This window comes from Meleagris gallopavo, chromosome 25 (assembly GCF_905368555.1).
Source record: "Meleagris gallopavo chromosome 25, MGAL_WU_HG_1.1, whole genome shotgun sequence".
NCBI classification, from domain to species: domain Eukaryota; kingdom Metazoa; phylum Chordata; class Aves; order Galliformes; family Phasianidae; genus Meleagris; species Meleagris gallopavo.
In genome coordinates this window covers 3,645,599-3,664,576 of record NC_139428.1, presented here as the reverse complement: position 1 = coordinate 3,664,576, position 18,978 = coordinate 3,645,599, and the positions used below count along the sequence as shown (strand labels likewise).

General features: G+C 46.9%; 1 protein-coding gene across 2 annotated transcripts; it reads right to left on the bottom strand.

Annotated features, from left to right (window-relative positions):
* Positions 1-11,487: 11,487 nt before the first annotated feature.
* Positions 11,488-13,135, bottom strand: AIRIM (AFG2 interacting ribosome maturation factor). Of its 2 annotated transcripts, none has more exons than XM_085208706.1 (4): positions 12,831-13,135; positions 12,582-12,761; positions 12,394-12,512; positions 11,488-11,961 (listed from the first exon to the last, which is right to left on the bottom strand). In XM_085208706.1, exons 1-4 carry the CDS (start codon positions 13,133-13,135, stop codon positions 11,921-11,923), a joined length of 645 nt encoding a protein of 214 aa, XP_085064832.1. In that variant the 3' UTR covers positions 11,488-11,920. The 2 variants fall into 2 exon arrangements, with proteins under 2 accessions (XP_085064832.1, XP_085064833.1); XM_085208707.1 differs by having other exon boundaries at positions 12,394-12,467.
* Positions 13,136-18,978: the final 5,843 nt, after the last annotated feature.

Below are 18,978 nucleotides of genomic sequence, written 5' to 3'. Positions count from 1 at the left end.
CTGATTCAAAACCAAAGAACAAACAGCACCATGCTGTCACAGTGCCAGGATCTATCCAGAAAACTGCCATATACTTCTTCGATTAATTGAATGAGCGCTGTTTCTTTTCAGGTGAATAGCAAAACGATCTGCAGATGTGACTTTACCAGCAGTTGTTAATGTTTAACATTTGCCCTGCAATTCCAAATCACTTACTCATGAAATGAAAGGGAAGCCATGCAGGTTTGGAAGGGCTGTGACCATGGGTGCTGATATTGGCGTTCCTCAGCAGGAGCAGATTAAAACGTGGGGCATCTCCCTTCCTTTTTGCGTATGCTCCTTGGGTCAGAGACACCTCTGGATGTGCAGAAGAGGCACTGTGCCCTCTGCTACCATCAGCCCTCCTAGACCCTGGCCTGAGGATGCTCTGCACATTCTCCTTTCACTTGAACAAATCAAATTGCTTCAGAGTACACCAGAACTGTGAACTATATGTTTGTAGGGCAAGTGTGAGCTGGAAATTCCCAATAATGACAAAACCACAAAGATCAAACAAGCAAAACGTGAGGATGCAGTTACTCATCCACGTGGCAATGACAGGACGGAGCACAACCCCTGGCACTCTCTTACCTTCTCCTTCAGACAGCATCACTCAGACCTGGAGCCGCTCAGCAGCAGCCAGCTCGTATTTCTGGGGATTTCCAGTGCAGAGAGCAGAGCTTAGCACCCCAGCCCTGCTCAGCCCCCGGTGCCCCGCTGGGGTGATGGCACCTCTCCAAGATGGACTTATTTTAAGCACATGACTGCTCTGACTCAAGAGAACCGGCTTTGCTTTCTGCCTGCTGCTCAATATTTGTTACCATTCAGCTTCTCAGGGCTCAGCACCTTGCAATGCTGCTGGGGTGCAGGGGGACAGTGCACCTTGCCTTGATGCTCAGCTTGCTTCCATCAATGCCTTGTAAATGCAAAGCTCCAGCTCTCATTACCACTCCTCTGAATCAGCCCATCCTCCTCTCTACGTGAGATATGTTTCGAATGATAGCATTTGTCTTTAATAAATGGTCACTCCATAAACCGCCTCCTATGGGAAACCTGGGCTTTGTAAGTAAAACCTGATGTTTCCATTTCGTTATAATGCATTCGCTATTAAGGATAAATACCAACTCATCCCCTGTTTAATATCAGCCTAAGGTGTGCACTGGTTTAGTATTACTATTTATGAAATTCATATAGCCGGCCTTAATCTGTTTCAGATCCCACAGCTGCACCCCTATCAGCATCAACTTGACCTGAAATTGGGATATTCACCTTTGCAGGAGTCCACAGCATCAGTAACATTCCGAGATAAGGAGCAAAGCTCCCTGCAACTCCACAAAAAGTCCAACTGTAGGATTAAAGACCTTTATCAGGTAGTCAGCATATCCACGTCCTTCTTTGGCTTAAACAAACGTAAAGTGTGTGCAGAGCTATGCCTCGGATCCACGCTTCATATTTCACAGCCATTCATCATCTCCCTGCGCTGCATCCCTCAGATATTTCCAGCAAAAGCAATGAGATAATCTCTGTCCCATGGGAACTGCCTCGCTGGTATCTCCTGCGGCTTAAAAGGGGAAGCGGGACCTGACTTAATCCCCTGCCTGTCTGTGCAGAGATGGCTTTTCTGACACAGTCTCACTGGGGACCAAAGATCCCTCAAATAGCCCTCAAAGGTTGAGAAATGAGGTTCAGGATACGCTGCGGATCTGCTGGAGAAAGAAGAGAAGGTATTACCTGAAGTTGTACAGAGCCGTAAACAAACGGATGAGAGAGACGTGTGTTGTAGCTGCATTGATTTGCTTCCCTTTTTCTAGGGATATACAGACAAGTGTCATCACAGCAGAGCAAATGAATGAAACCACAGAGACATTAGCTGAATTTTCCAGCCCGGTTGATGTCCAGCTTGGGCTTAAGCCAGCTGTAACCAGACCTCAGATTCAGCAATAGACTGGTGGCTGTGGGGCTGACCCCGCTGTGCTGAACCTCCAGCGCCTGGGCTCCCATCCCCACAGCAGCCCTGAGCACTGGGCACAGCTTCTGCCAGCAGGTAAAGGTGCTGCACTGCATTTCCTCAGCAAGGAAGGTTGTTTGAAGTGACCGCTCCGATGTGTTTACTCATAGGACTGGCTTGTTCACACAGCTGTGATTGGAACCTATAGTTTACAAGTTCGTAGCAAATGCCCTTTGGGGATGGTTAAAAAAAAAAAAAAAGACTGACCCATTTGAGTTCCATCTGTTGGGGTTTATAACTGTTCTCCTTATAATTGTCAACAGACAATGTGAATTGCAATTAGCTAATTGCTTGCTAACTTTCCGTTCTAATAATAGTCATGTTCCAAGTTATACAAGCTTAGAGCTGCTGCTGTTCCCTTGCAACTGGCAATAATAAATAATACCGTATTCCCTCAGCATTGCCCTCTCTTCCAAGTTTCATCCCCATGCAAATTGCTCCAGCATGTACTAATCCCTGACGGGATGGCAAAGGCATCGACAGCATTTATTTGTAGTTTGCTGTGCTGGGAGCATTCTGCACTTGCACGATGATGTGGCACTGGGACACGGCTGCTCCTCTGCTCCACTTGTCCCTTCCATGCAGTGACTGCAGCAGGTTGGGGAGCTTCCACTCCGTGTCCCTGGAAAACCGGCCTGCTTGTCAATACGTGTTTGCTTTCCATTTTTGGTTGGTTCCCTTTGTTTTGTTTTCCTTTTACAGGATCAGATGTGGCCCTGACCCCTGTATTGACATGTTTTATGACCAGTAGCTTCAATAATGTCAGCACAGACCTAAGCTGGAGCTTTGGAGAACACACACTCCCCAGAAACAGACCAAGTTGTGCAATGTCACTGCTGTGTGCTGCAGCGATAAGGAGGGGCTGGGACCCCCATGGGGCTTCACGCAGTGACAGCTGTCAGGTTGGGTGCAGAGCCTGAACCTTCCCGAGGGGGTTGATGCAAGGAACTCCCTTCTAAGTGGCAGAAATATTTTGCACCCCTCACCAGGCTTTCTGCTCTCCAGCCTATTACTGTTGTGCAGATGCAGCTAATTGGGAAGCAAAGCAACAGGCTGATCCAGTGAAATCAAGGCAAGCCAATGAAATGAGCAATAACATTCTCTGGCGCTCGAGAAACTACTGAACGCAAACCTGCCAGCGATCTGACATCTCCAGAGCTTACAGCCTAATCTTATTAAACTCGACCAAAAAGCCTTTTAGAGTTGGGGGAGCAGTGTCCAGCAAAAGCTGGTCTGGATTATTCCTCGGGCACCTCAGGGCTTTGTGCTTGCTGTTGGATCCCCACACCTGCAGTGGGGGAGGCAGAACCCCCTGTGCCCATCTGGAGCAGAGCTGGGGGGCTCTGCAAGGCTGAGCTTGATGCAGAACGATGGTGCATGGCAGCAGGTTGGGAATCCCCCTCAGCACAACTGCTCCATCTCCATCTTCAATGGTTCCCCAGCCTCAAGCTCCAGGCAGGGCAGCCTGGAGGTTCCTTGGTTTCAGAGCTGCTCCAGATTCCTCATCCTCATGTGCACAGTTTTTCCATCCTTTCCTTCTCTCCTTCCCTGCTTCTGACATTTGACTCACGGATAGATTTATTAAGTTTAAAAGCACTCCTTGTACAAGCCTCAAGAGCATGTTCCCCACTCCACAGCCTCATCCGCCTCTTTTCCACTTGCACAACCTGCTTTGACCCTTTTTCCCAGGGCTTTGGTGGAGAGGTATCAAAATCGTGCCATGAAGCAGAATTCTCCCAGCTAAGCCACACCAGGAGATATCCCCTTTCCTTTGCATAACAACACGGTGATCTCTTGAGGAAGGAGAGTTCTGTGTCCTGACCTGGACAACCCGGGAATCCTCTTTCAACCGCTTTCCCCTTTCTCAACAGATTCCCGGACTTTCCCATGTTCACTGCGTGCCATACCTGCAGGCACACAGCCACATGCATCCTTCACCCCTCACACCTGCACTCCTTTTTCTCAATGAAACCCTTCTGTCCCCACTCCCAGGACCTCCGAGAAACACCACTAAGCAGAAGCTGATTTTAAATACCCCAAAATTAACAAAAATCTCAATGTTCCTCGATCATGAAACATCACAGAAGAGCCAATTACAACTTGTTGCAAAAAAAAAAAAAAGGGCCAGATGTGGCAAATGGGGCCTGTTTTGGTATGGCAGAGGGATACTCGAACCAGTTGATCTAGTGACCGTTTTTATCTTCAGACCATGCAAATCAATGAGGCCTGAACAAGCCCTGATGGGCTGGTCCCCACATTTCTGTTTTGTTTTCACCTCCGCTTAAATTTCTTTGTCATTTCAACTTCTCCATGAGGAGAGGAAGACAGGTAGCAGATAAGGAAAGGAAACCAACAATGGCACGCTATCTCTCGGGCACCCAAAAGAAGAAAAATCATTGGATTTATTCCAGGATTCCAATCCCTCCTGCACTGCGATGGGTCCCAAAACAGGAATGCAGTGCTCTCTGCCAGTGACAGCAAGGAAGAGCACTGTTGCCATCTCTGCCTTCTCTCCACGTTCAGGTGCACAAAGCAGAAGTGCTTGCTGTGACTCAATCTGAATAGTGGGACACAACGAGCCGGGGGAATTCAGCCAACAGAACAGCTTTGCTTACTTCTGCTTTGGCTTCCTCTTCGTATGTTTTTTCTCAGCACTGGTTGATGGATTTCAGACCCAGGGAACATTAAGAAATGAAATGGAGAAGGCTGTGACACGCTGTGCGTGGTGCCAAGGAATGGCGGTGACGCACGGCAGCTGGCGGCTCGAAGTGCACCTCACCCTGGGACCTCTAACTGCCCTCAGCCACCTCTGGGTGCAGCTCCTGGGGCTCAGCACCAGCAGGACGGCCACTTTCTGCTTCACAGCACCAGCAGACATCAGGAAGGCTTCAGCGGGCTTTGGGGTATCTTCAGCAATCTCCCCCTTGGAAGTCAAGAAAGGGGAATCAACAGGAAGACGGCTGGGACCTCGCTGCTGCACAGCACAGTTTGTTCCTGGAGCTGGCTGTGCTGTGTGGAGCAGCATTGATTTTGGAGCAAAGAGTCGGGAAAGAATGGGGCGTTATCGGAGCACGATGCAGACTGCATCCTTCCACTGTGCCGTGACTGCCACGTGGGTTACTCCCAGCAATCGCTGCCAGGTACTATTTGAAATGAGACCATAAGGTCTGACCAGCTTGAATTCATCTCCTAACCTCAGGAGAGAAGAGAAAAGGTCCTATTAAGCTTGGTGCAAAGCTGACTTTGGTCTCTGGCTGACAAGTGGCTATGGACTATACACAAAAATGCTCTAAAGCTGACTGCACCAAATGTTTCTTCTCCACCTAACGCAGTTGTTTGGGATTCGGTTAGAAACAAAACTGCATCTTGTAGTTTTTAATAAAGCTCTTGGCGAGCAGTTCAAACACTGGAGAGGGGGAGCGGGAGAGAGAGGTTGAATTTATGGGAGCGGGAGGAGATCATTTGCTTTCTTAGGATTGAAAAGATTAATCGTCTGCAAAGGCTCTTGGATTCATTCCTCACATAGCAGAATAGTTAGGAGACTTACCGGCTTGATATTCTTCATTCTCCTTCCCCAGGTGGCCCAGAGACTGTCTGGACTGCAGGAAAAAGGACTGGGAGCCATCCTGTGTCAGCTCCTGGTGAGGAAGGAGCAGTGGTGCAGCAGGAGGAGGAGCACCAAACCCCACTGTGCTGTGAGATTAAAGATCTACGTACTGTTCTGTAAGCTCTGGTTGTGTGGAAAGGCAATGGTGAATGTGGGGCTGGCAGGGAGCACAGAACAAAACAGGTTCATCCTACCAGCTCTTACCCATTGCTGGACCACCAATGGCACCAACCACATCCTATCAAATCTCCCAGTTCATGGAAATCCTCTCTCCTAACACCAGCATTCTGCAGTCAACTCATAACATGCTGAGGTGAACCCCAAAATAAGAACAAATGGAAGGAAAAAGACAGAAATTTCCCAAGGCCACCGAATGGTCCGAAGGTTTCTAACATCCCAAACACAAGGCAGGCTTTGCTGAACAGCAAACGTGAAGAAAAGTTGAAAAGCAGATTGGGAAAAGGAGAAGAACCAAGGGATGTCCACAGGGAAGCGTAGGATGTGTCTCCAAGGCAAACCAGGGGCTGTGCTGAAGAGCTGTTCTCCAGGATTGCAAACTGACCCATTCATTACTTCCAGCCTCACAGACCTCATCATGCTTCCCCTCAGAAGCTCACGCTGAACAGTACAGGCAATGAGGCTGCATGCTGCTTGAAAATAGGAGATGTGAGCAAAGGGAGACATCAAGCCTATCCCAGTCTGAAGGAACAGCCACCTCCCCAAAACCAAACTTATTTGGGAAACAGGATGAGAGGATAAGCCAAGAAACACGGTTTCCACTGTTGTCTTGCTGTTGTCCAATGATATCTAACGGACCTTGTAATGCTGCTGCTACTGGGAGGTTGCAAGCTGACAGCCCTGCCCCTTGGTTGGGTGCAAGTGCAGTACTGAGTGCTTTCAGAACTTCATAGAAAGCCATGGAGCAGAGTCGTATGTGGAAAATGAAGCTCACAGCACTATTATGCATGCTCACCTTGCTCCAGTTTGGGTGCAGGGGGCTGCAGCAGTGCTCATAATGCCATACTTAGAGGTTGTTTCACAGAAGGCTAAGATCAGCCTTATTTTCCAAATAATTTGAGGAAATATAACGTTTGCTCCATCTGAGAATGAATGAGGAACTCGAGCAGAACGGCTAAACATAAAAGTTCCTGGACATCTGGAAAGGATTAGTCAGGAAGGTGCTTGGGACAAGGAGTTCAGGCAAGTTCAAGAGACACCTACTGTACATTTGTTTCCACAGAAAAAGGGAGGAGGAGAAAAAGGGTTGAGGGGAAAAGCAGGAAGGGAGGATTGAAATAAAACCTACACAGGAATGGCAGATAAGGTGGGAGAGATGAGAGCAGTCTGCACTTTGCTGACTGCTGCAGAGGGTCTGCTAAGCAGAGAGGGCAGGGTGCAGCATCAGGGGATGGAGCACAGAGGCAAAGAACCGACCAAAGAGATTTTTGTGCCCATCTTTGCAAGGCCAGACAATGGGCCCTGAGCTGAGCACTTCCTCACCACAGGAAAGCACTTCCTTGCTTTGTAGCCAGATGCGTTCCCTTTCAACTCACGTCTATAGGATTAGCAGATTTTGTTCCCCTTGGAGCTCACCAGCAGCTCAACAGGGCAAATGCTGTGATAAAGTCAAGAGCACTCGAGAAACATTAAAGCGTAGAGAGCCGAGTGCTAGGAATGAGAGCTGCACATTCAATTAATGTAGATGGGAGAATGTTTGTTTTATTTCTGAGTGGATAAGCACTCGAGCAGGCTCTGGGGCCCTGCAAAATCACAAAGGAGTGCTGCTCCAGGCCAAGATGAAAGTCTCAAAGAATTAGCATGGAAACCGCAGGGGCTTGTGAAACTCATGCTTGGTTTATTAAATGACTCACAAGGCTTTTTGTCACATATTTCTGCATCCAACTAAAATCAAACTTAAAATCGGGTGCCAAATTCTTTACCTTTTTTTTTTTTTTTCCTTGTTATGGAAATTTGATTTTGAAATCTGCCTGATAACCCATGAACTTATGCTAAAGGAAAGCTTTTGTTGTTTCCTGTGGAAGTCTGGAGTCCTGAATCTGACACTCCAAATCCATGGATTCTGGTTCCAGATGGACACTGGACAAAGATGTTGGGACAGTGGTGAATATCCACGTGCATGAGACACTACCACTGTCTGGAGAGTTGGGAGGGATACGATGCATAAAACATGCATGTTTTCAAGATGATGGCAGGAGGGTCAGAAAACACACCTATACTTTATTGTAGAGTGAAAGAACGGGGTGATATAAATGTGTCTAAAATAAAATTACCCATAGACAGTCTCATTTCCAAAGCAGAACTGTGTAGAGAAACTCACTTTCACCCTAATGAAAAAAACCAAACCAACCAGATAGAAGTCAGATGCTCCCTATAAATGTTTGTGGGTATTTAAATTTAGTAACTGATCTTAGTTTGTGCTTTCCCCATAAGTGAAGAATAACTATTTCCAAATTAAGTTAGTAGGAGGTAAAGCTGAAAATCAAAGCATGAGCTCTGTGTTTCCTGAAAACTTCACTTTAACAAGGTAGCTCCAGCTGCTAACTTTGTTTTATTGCATTCCTAAGAGACAGGTCTTCATGCAAGAACTCTTTAAGAGCTCTGTTCCAAAAATAAAGGCACTCAGAGTTATTTTTATGGCTAGGTGTGTTATATCAGTTAGTCTTCGGGCAAGCAATGCCTTTGGTACTGCTCTTACCTCTTGACCTCACTGGGCTGAAGCCTCTGGCCCCACACACCTACCTGGTGTCCTTGCTTCTTGGAGCTGCACGCTGGGCAGCACTGAAACAACAGCATCCATTCTGCTTGGCTGCAGGTATCTGGCTCAGCAGTGCAGACTCCCAGGAATGGAAAGAGGAGGAGTGGCCTTCTCACCTGAGTGCTCTGATGTTCAGCCCGTGGAGGCTAAATGCCCACCCTGACTGTCTTCATGGTGGGATGCTTTGAACCTGCAGATTCTCCAGCAAACACAGGCTGAAGGGAGTCTGGCATCTACAAGGAATGACATTCTTGTTAACAACTGGGGATCTTGGCAGCCTTCTTGAGCTGCAACATACAGACCTTGAAACTGAACAAAACCCACAGTTGTATCCAATGAGAGCCCTCTGATGCAGAGGTTCATTTGTGCCCTTCCAGAAGGCTGCAGACAAATACAACTGATGACATGACCTATCAGCCATAAACCATTCTTGGTAATTAATTGCACCAAAACTTCAACAAGCACTTCCCTCACCCCATTTCAGTAAGAGTTAGGAGTTGGATCATGGCTTCCTTCAGTTCAGAAACCCCTCTCAGCACTCCCACAGCACTGTCACGAACCCAAATGACAGATAGTAGAGAGCCAGGCTTCCAGGAGAAGGAGAAAGGCCACCACTGAACTGTTTTGAAGGCCTTCCAAACTTTAAATCCATTTGTTCCTTACACAGCCTGAAGATGGGCTGCCAGAGGAGTATTAAAAGGCTGTACAGCCTTTTGTGTGCACGTGTAAAGATAATTTTGCCTCCACAAACACCATGATTTACTATTTTCTAATGATAAGATGAAACCTGAAGGCCCAAGTGAAGATGGTACCCCAAGAAACCCCTTGCAGTCATCTGTCTTTACTCACTTTGTGCCGTATGTGATGAGCATAAGATCATACAGCTGTTCCCTATCAGGCTGTTTGCCTCCCCTCTGGCTTTACGCTGCCATTTTATAGCAGAGAGGTTTCTTGTGTCCTCTCTACGCTGAAGTATAACAGCTCAGGATTTAGCTCAAGCTGTGTCTAAGTGATTAAGCTCAGAGTACATCACCGTGCTTAGAAGTGACAGTAACAAAAACTCAGGCACACATTTGTTGAGAGGTCAGATCATTTTGGCCCATTCTTGTGTCACTGAGAGACTCAAGATGTTCATGGGAAGCAGCCATAAGCTCAGAGCACCCTCAGACAGCAAACCAAAGACAGACTATCGAGAGTGGTGACAATTACAGCACACACCAGCCAGCTGCATGCAGAGTCAGGCAGTAAGCAGAAGCAAGCAGAAAAATGCAGCAGCTCACGCTGAAGGAATGTCAACAGACATGAAAACTGAAGTCTCTTCGCTCCCATCAAAACCCTTACTATAAATTTGCAAATCAAACAGCTTGGCAGCACGCTCCAAACACGAGCAATACATCTTCACTTCTGCCACAGGCTCTTAGCTATCAGAAAAGGGACAGGTAGATGGATGAGAGAGCTTGCTATTATCTTTGTTCTTTGCTGTATCCCAACATACAACCTTGTTTGTCAGGTGGATTTAGAGCGACAGTCTCTCCAGACACCAGCAGTCAGCTGTCACAAAAGAGCTAGGAGGCAATCCAAGTAAATCTACTTCAGCCTGTCATCCCACAGCAGACACTCATCCTTTCCTTCAAATCAGAACTCAGTTATGCCCCTAGGGAAGGTGCATGGGCTGAACACTCAAAGCAGGTGATAGCTAATAACGTTCACCTAGGGTACTTCACTGGCCAGATCCTAAATACTGGGGATGTTTGGATTTAAATAATCCAAAGGTAGAAGGTGAATATCTGGAGCTGAGAGAGGAGTCTGTGGGCTGGGAGCAAAGTTTTGGAAATTTGATGAAATTTTGCACTGTGCTGGGCACAAGAAAATAGATGCCTTATTCTGAACCAATACTGTGATGCAACCAACTGCACCAGAAGCACACTGACAAAACGAGTCAGTGACAGGTCATGGTGAAACAGAGCTGCTCGAGGGTGGGAAATACTTTGCACGCAGAAGCATCTGCATCGAGACTGCTACACAACCATTAGCTAAATAAACTTCATTCTTGGCTAATCTGCCAAACCAGTATCTTCACTGCATCATCTGCTTTATCTTAAGCTGAAACAGTTGGAGGAGGAGCCCATTTCTCACTTTCCTGGGAATGAGATGGCCAAGTGAAAAGCTCCCCAGCAGCAGAAATTTGACTCAGCAGTTAAACTGCACTCTTGCATAAGGTCTATAGGGCATGCACAGAGCAGAAGCCACAAGAGCCCCTTTCAGGACAGGCTGGAGGACAGGATCAGCACCAGCAAGCATTCCAGGGCCCTGAAGCAATGTTGGGTTTGCAAACACAAAGAGGAATTGCCTCCCAGCCCCCACAGCCAGCAGATGCCTGGAACACCTGCCCTGTATGTGCTCATTCCAGAAACTGCCTGGCTTTCTGTGTGCTTAACACCCTTAGTTTGACAAACGCTGATTTCATCACTCATGACACCCTGAAGCCATACCAAAGCCAAGTGGGTGACGTTATTTTTCTTTGCAATTAAAACTGCATATTAAATACCATTCCACAAAGAGCTGTCAGCTGATGGGGAAGCACTGGCAGCAGCAGCCCTGCACAATCAGCAGTCTTCAAAGGCCGCCGCACGGAGCCCTCTGCAGGTCGAGCAGTGCCCTCAGGTGGTCGAATGGATTCCTTGGGTTTGAAACTTATTTTGTGCCCTTATCCCCCCGCCAAAAAAAAAGAGGAAGAGAAAGACAGAGACAGCAAACTACAGCTGCTAGAGACACATATCCCATCACTTTCTCGGAACATTACAGAGCATCATTTTCACTGCCAACAAAAGGTGAACCTAAAACAGACAGCAGCTGCTGGAAGTTTTAAGATTGAGTGTTAAACACGCCCTTGTAGAGATATTTCTTTTCAGCAAGTGATTTTTACTTATACAGACATGTCTTCCTCGGAAAGATGTAACACGCTTCAAACTGCCCACATCAGAACTCAAGTGTTTATGTTGCCAAATTTGTTCCTTGTTCCAGGAGGGATGAAAGCAAACACATTGCTCAGAAGGACAATGTACAAACTACTTATAATTCCTGATACAACATCTTTTATTTAAAGGATGTTATCTAAAACACTTTCCCATCAACCTGCTGTGTCTCATGTTACCTTTATTTGCAGTGCATTTTGCCGCTTGTTTACAACTTAGTCAGTCACAAAATTTCTTTCAGCATATAAAACATCACTGGGGGGGAAAAAGGAAAGACAACTTCCGTAGCTGAAGACAATTTCTTTCTATTGTCATGACCTGTTGAGCTCAACCTCTTCCTCAAACACAATCCATCTCAGCTTGAAAATGGAACACTCCAAGCACTTCCTATAGAGGTCACCTCATCCACCTTCTAAACACTGCCTCAAGTAATCTTCCTCTTAGTGGTTATCTCAGGATATACCACATGTTCACACAAGCTGGTCAACATCAGTCCTGCCTGCTCTCCATCTGAAGCCTTGCCAGCAGTGCAGCTGTCACTGGTTGTCCAGAAAGAGAGAGATCTTAAGAAAAGAATCTGAGTTGGGAAAGAAAAGAAAAAAAACAAAAACAAAAACCACAGCTATTAATTAATACATTTTATCTGTATTCTGTATCAGCAGAAAATTATTTCTAAAATTGTGTATATATATATATAAGCTTATATAAAGTAAGTTTGTAGACCAAATGGAACAGATTACTAAGTCCCTTATAAAATAGCAAGAAAGAAAGCTGCTCCAGCTGATCCTGGAGTGCAACAGCTGGCATTTACCACCAAATTGTGTACAAGATCTGTGAGTTGGTTGATTGCAAAGAGCAAGGGCAGAGAGCATGCTCAGCCACTGCTACTGACAGAAACAGTACAAGCAACACAGGATGTAGGCGATATGAAGGCCTTCTGCCTTCAAGAAAGAGATATCAGCACAGGGCTCAAAGAAACATCCTTTAGGTCCAACGTGTGGAGAACTACCTTGCACAGTGTCTTCCCCATAGCGCTCCAAAATCTTCTCCCAGGACTGTGGGAGGGCTTCCATGTCTGCCAGGCTGTCACAGCTGATGAGCAGGAGGAACAATCTGATCTCCAGGTACCTTCAGACAGCATAAGGACAACACAGAGAAAGGAACGCCCAGCAGCCCAGCATTGCTACAGAAGGATACAGGTGCCGGTAGTAACGCTCCACATCCTGCAGTCCTTCCAGAGCGTCGGCCAACGACGGGCAGCGCGGCCCGCGCCGCAGCACCTCGGTTAAGCTCAGCTCCGCCGCCCGCTCCTCGTACAGCCGCAGCACAGCGGCAGCGCCGGCCCCCACCGCGTCCCTCACGGCGCGCAGCTCCTCCCTGCACGGCTCAGAGCTCAGCGGCGCCCCGCACCCCGCACCCGGCCCGGCCCCACCGCCTCCCCCTCACCGCCGCTCGCAGAGCTCCTCCAGCAGCGCCTCGACCGCTCCGCGCTGCTTCCGCCACAGCCTCTCCCTCAGCTCGCCGAAGGCGCCCAGCGGCGTTCCGCCCCACGCTAACCGCTGCGCCGCCCGCATCTGCGCCGCCAGCCCGGCCAGCGACGCCAACAGCGGCGCACAGGCTGCCACAGCTGCCCGCCACGCCGCGTCCCGCCGCGCCGCTGCCGCCGCCCACTCCCGCAGCGCCGCCACCATCGCAGCCATCGCCGCCATGGCGACCGCCGACCCGGAAGCAGTCGCTGTGTTATGCGTCATCAAAACGCGCCAAGCTCCGATTGGCCGCACCGCTCTCGGTTGCGATTGGCTGCTCTGAGTCTCGCTGAGTTCTGATTGGACAGCGGGCGGGCGGCTGTTGGTGCTTTAAGGCAGCGTTGAGGCGATTGCTCTGAGCTGTTGGGCTTTTGCTGGTTTGCTTTCTTTTAAGCAGACGGAGCAAAAGCATCTTTAGCACTTCAGCTTCTGGTAGAAACGATCATCTCTGTGCTCAAGGAGACACCTCTGTTGTCGCACCCAAGTTGTTTGCATTCTGTTAAACTTCTCTGTTAATGTCTTACATTAATTTCTTTGCATACCAGCCATCAGAATGCAGAGTGCTCTTTTTCAGACCTTTGAACCTGAAATAAAAGAGTTTGACTAAAAGCGCATCAAGCAATTGCAGTAAAATCGTTCACCTTATACATTCATAGCAGAGCTTTGAGGGCACTTGAAATGAATGGAGCCATGCTCAACGTCTGTCAGACCATTGGTCCATCCATCCATCGTGGTCTCCATTTATCTTCTTTTCATTACATATATTTTTTCCCCTGGATAATAATTAAAAGGCAGCTACTTTATTTACTCAAAGGCAGAGATCAATATACACTTAACTTAGGCTTGCAGACCAGCAAGCTGGGTAGAAAGGCAATTCTGATATCTTGCAGAAGGCATTAGCAGCGGACACAAGTGCCTGGAGTTTGCTTCTGTCTGGGAAAAGAAAGCAACAGATCAGATCTGTTGTACCAATTTCTCTGCTGAGAGACTTAAGAGGTGACAAGACTCAGTGCAGTACCTGACGTAGCTAAAAGCAAGGTACTGGTGCCTGGGATTCAGAAGGAAAGCTGCTTGGAGTTCATGGTGCTGCTGTGAATCACAGTCTTCATGCTTTTGAGGTTTTAAAGTGAATGCATACATTTTATTGGGTTTAAAGAACTGAAAATTACAGGTGAATGACAGTCTATCAGAGAGCCCTCTGGCTGAATTGGCTCTGGTAACTTGGAGATTATTCACTGTTGTCTGGAATGAGAGAGAACTTTCCTTATACACTTTCAAAATTTTTAGGAGAAGCTGTTCTCCTGAAATTGGATATTAAACAGAGAAGAAGAAAACTTGGACTAGACAAACCTTTTTTTCCCCTTTTATACTCATTAAAATAGAATTGATTCACTACAACTCCTTCACAAAGAAACAAATCCAGCAAATGATGTTTAAACAGAATAAAAATTCCTCAGTCATTTATATATATATATATATATATATATATTACTTTCTAATTGCTTATTGGAAATAGAGACATATTTTTTCATTCCAACTTCAGGAAACTTGAGCCCTTTCCTAGGCAGTTAGATTTATATCAAAACTCAAACGGGAACACTCATCTATTTTTTTCTGAAATGAGGCAGGAGAGAGAAGTCTTTTATTTGCTTTTCCTGCAACCACCGCAGCCTTACTTTGTAGCAGCTTGGAAAAGCAGAACTCTGTAGAGCACCAGGGTTGTTCAGGTCGTGGCAGCTTCCAGGTCTTGACTGCAGGTGGCAATATTGTGAACTACTAATCTGCTAGGACACCTGGTTTGATATCTTTGCTGAATTCTGCGAGCAATCGTTTAAAGAAAACCCAAACAACTGTAAATAAAGCCATGAAGCGCTTGGGTACAAATATGCAGTCCCAGATTCTGCTTTAATAATCTACTGGGGTTGGATCTAAAATGCTTAGCTTGCCAAGAGAATTTTTCTTTTAATACTGTTTTTTAAAAGTTCCAATTATAATCCTTATGGCCAAGAATTTATATGCTTGTCAGCCATTTCATTCTCCTATTTAACACCGAGATATGGTAGAGTTACTAATAAATCCATTAATGTTTTTCCTAATAAGAGTGGTAGTACTCATTTAGATCAGTGTAGGGTTTGTTCTGAACAGTAAGGAGGCTTAATTGCTTCCTGAGCTATTTTCCAGCTGTGACTTTCTTGTAGGAAGAGTGATTTGGGGAGTAATGGCCATGGTTTGCTAAAAGACTGCTGAATGCTGATGTTCTTTAGATCAAGGCCATTGGCATGAACCAGACTTCTTTCAAAAATAAGTCCCCTCAGTGACAAAGCAAGCTGGGGAAAGATGAGTTGTGGTACTTCCAGAAGCACAGACCCTGCGGGGAGCAAGCAAGTAGCAGGGTGTGCCTGTTTCACCAGGCTGAAGTAGTGAATTACTACAGTCCTGCAGGGGAAATAGCATTTATTTTCACTGGCTGGCTGAGCTTAGGCAGTCCTCCAGCTATGAGTTCCTGTATGCACCAAGTGGGTGCAGCAGCAAGCTGTGTGTGAGAGTCTGCCCGTGAGCCTCTGCTTGCACTGCAGCTCTGGGCATGAAAACTCCAAAGTTGAGCCCAAATTCATAATGAAAATGTGGAACTATTAATCTAGGGAAATAATGAGCAGAATGGGTACCCAGCAAGGTGCCTTCCCCGGGATGTGCTGACATTGAACTCCCTGTTCAATGGGACTGTGTTAGATAATGATCCTAATAGGTGGCTCTTCCAGGCAATTTGATAGATGTGCACTATCAAGCATTGTCAGAAATAGCTCCGTACACAAAGCAAGCGTTTATCATCGTGGACACCTTGCAGGTGGTCACTGATTCAATGACATTGTAAGAAATAAATAGATAACAATTCCCTGCTTGCCGATGGAAGAGATAACAGTTTAGAACAAATCAGAGTTGTCTCTAGGCAATTTTTTTCATGGAGGAGCGTTTGATTTGAAGGTGCAGGACAGCACGTGCAGCTCCTCCAGCTGACCTGTACGATTCCACCAAAAACCCCATGTTTTCTGTGGTCGTCTGAAAGCACACGAAGGGAAAGCATTTCTCAGCATTTCTAAAAGAACAGAGGAGCTGTAATTCATTTCTCCTTTCTAAATTGGAGACTGGGAGAACCACAGACTCAAAGGTGAAATGAATAACTGGACACCCTTCCAATTTCGCTGAGTTTCATTGAACAGGCCGCAACTCCAAAATTCACATTCAATTGCAGCATCTGCTGCCAGCAGCAAAGATGTTCTGCAAACTGAAATTTCATCCATTTGTGGAACTTGTGAGTCATTTGAGAACGTCGGCACGCAGATGACAGCCTTGGGAAATAACAAAGAAAAGGTATTTTCAAAAAAAAAAAACATTGTTTCACCAACAGCATAAATTGTCCCCTTATCAGGGTGTCTGTGCGGTGAGGTGATGGGTTTGTTTTCCTCTCCCATCCCAGTGTGCTTTTCCACGCAGTTGACCTGTGTGCTGCTTGCAGCGGGGATGTTACACCAGCTCTGATCTAACTTCCAGCAGAGTTCACAGCAGTTTTTAATGAGGCACAAAGATCTTTTCCATTAAGATGTCTAGTCCGTGGGCTGTACTGACAGTTCTTCCTGGATCCCAGGCCCTCTACTGCAACCCTGTTGCAGCAGGCTCCAGCCGGCACCGCTTGTCTGCTCATTGTGTTTGCTCTCTGCCTGCTTCCAGCCAAGGCTCTCTTCACTTTAGGCAGAGCCCTCCTGGAAGCGCCCAGCTGGTGTCCAGGGTCAGCTTCCAGCAGCTCATTGGGACTACTGAAATGTTCAAATATTAAATTCAGCCCAGATCTTGTGTTGGATTGCCTTACAGTGCAAAGTGGGGGTAGTCCGAGGATGAAGCATTAATCCAGATGTTCCCCCTTGATAAGGGGGCTGACTGCTGAGTCTTAAGTTTGGCATTTAATGTTAAGATGTGGGTGGTGGAGGGTGGGAGGTGAAAACAATTACTCAAATTAACAGGCTTGTAAGTGTTTCGCAATATAAGCTTCTGTAACTTTGCTCCTTTTTCTCTGTTCTTTTTCTTTTTTTCCCCTTAACTGGGACAGATTTAACATTTAATTAACCTGACTGATATAATTTAGCAGTTGGGCACTCAATTAGGTAAAATATATTAATTAGAAGACTTAACTGATGGTGGCTTTTCTGGGCTGGCATCTGGCTGCATGGAAGCTGTGCTGTGCAGTGATGAGCAGCGTCCCCTCCACTCCGGACAGCATCTGCTGCAACGTGACATTCCCAGTGGGACCTTGCAGCCTTTTATCTGATCCTGTGTCATGTGTCACAGGCTACAGGGACTCCTGAAAACAAATCAAACAATGTTGTTTGCCGTAGATTTAGCTGCAGCTTTCTTTTTCTCTAATTGATTTTACCGCAGGGTTCTGGATGAATGCTGGAGGTGTCCGCAGAGAAGAGCCTTGCTGTAATGCCTGCTCATCTTCCGTGTGTGTGTGTTCAGGGGCAGAGTGGTTCCTCATATACCTGGCCCCTTTGCAGGAGCGTGTTCAGGAGATGCCTTCTTCACTCTTACCTGATGGCAAAGCCGTGTTCCTGCTGTGGGTGACCAAAAAGTGGCTTGGCAGGTGCTTCTCTCCACCTGGGATTACAGAAGCCAACAGCCTGATGGTACAGATGCACTTCTGGAAAGTGCATTGCTCTGTGCGAGGTCCTGAGGTGTGCTGCACTCTGTCCCATCACTGTCACACTCCCACACAAGGAGGATGGCAGCTGGTCACAGCCCATCTCTCTGGTCCATGCTGCCTGCAGCCGGCTGGCAGAACAACAAGGACTTCGCCCTGCCTGGCTCTGAAGTGTGAAAACACTTCAAAGGAGAAAGGGAGAGGCCAACTGCCCAAGTAGACAAGTTCTCTGAAAAGGGAATTGTGGGCACAGCTTCTCTCCAGCTGAAAAACTGTCCTTGTGGGGCAAGAAGAGAGCTGGGTGCTCGAGCTGGGTGTGCTAAGCCCCCTCCAGCAAGACACGCTTGTGATGCTATATTGCAAGCCCTTTTTTGGAACATAAATCTAGTATTTCCTTCTGTGTAGGAAGAGAGGCAATCATGAGACGGGCTGGGTTTCTGCTTTTATAACCTCTCAACAGCAAGTTTTAGCTATCAAGAGTTCCAAGTAAGTATATCCAATTTATTCATAGATGGTAGCTTTCTTAAAGGCAGGACTTCTTTCACAGCTGTGCTGCAAATCAGATCCACATTGTCCAGTGATTCTCATTTACTGTAAGATAATACAAAAAAACTGATGTGGCTGGACCTCACTGTGGAATTGCAGGGTGCCACTGCTCTGCTGTCACATCTGAGCTGGGAGAAAGCATAAATGTCCTCTTAAAATACAGTGGTGGGAAACATGGCTTATGGGGTGCGGACTTCAGTGCAATTTTATTCCTGGCTCTGATGAGGGTGGGGATGAAATTCTCTTTATCCCAGAAAGTCAGTGCCTGTAAGCCATGCAGCTTCACCCATCCCTCGCCCAGAAGCATTATTACACTGAAAAATGGGATTAGGCAGAATCACTAATTTGAACATCACACAGAGACCAAAATCCCAGGCACCCTCCCCGTCTCTCCAGGGAAAGATTTACTGCCTGCAACAGTGTAATTAATCTAATTTCTATTAATAAGGATGAGACAGTTAATAGGAAAGTCATGTCCTCAAAGTTGGTTGCCGCCTGTAAGCCTGGCTGGGCCCAGGAGAGCAGCCAGGGCAGAGCTGTGCCCATCTGCATGGATGCAGAAGATGCTCTCATGGCATCGTCGTCTGCTATATTGCCCGTGTTGCACTGCCTCGCAGCAACTGGCTGAGAGCAGCTTTCCAGGGAAAAATCAATATTTACTAGTTATGGGTCAATCTTCCTTATAAAGTACAAAGCCTGCTGATTTTGCACAGTTCAGGGCTGCACTGAGCTGGGAAGCCGGCGCTTTTCGTACACAATTTGAACTTAATTCCTTTGCTGTGAAGTAGCAAGTGGAAATGTTAATAAGAACTCAGCTGCTGTTGTAGCC

Coding starts and splice junctions, on each gene's coding strand:
- AIRIM (XM_085208706.1), bottom strand. CDS start 13,135: ATGACGCATAACACAGCGACTGCTTCCGGGTCGGCGGTCGCCATGGCG. Junction 12,513..12,581: donor GAGCGTTACTACCGGCACCT/GTATCCTTCTGT, acceptor TGCTGTCTGAAG/GTACCTGGAGATCAGATTGT. Junction 11,962..12,393: donor TGGGGAAGACACTGTGCAAG/GTAGTTCTCCAC, acceptor TTCCCAACTCAG/ATTCTTTTCTTAAGATCTCT.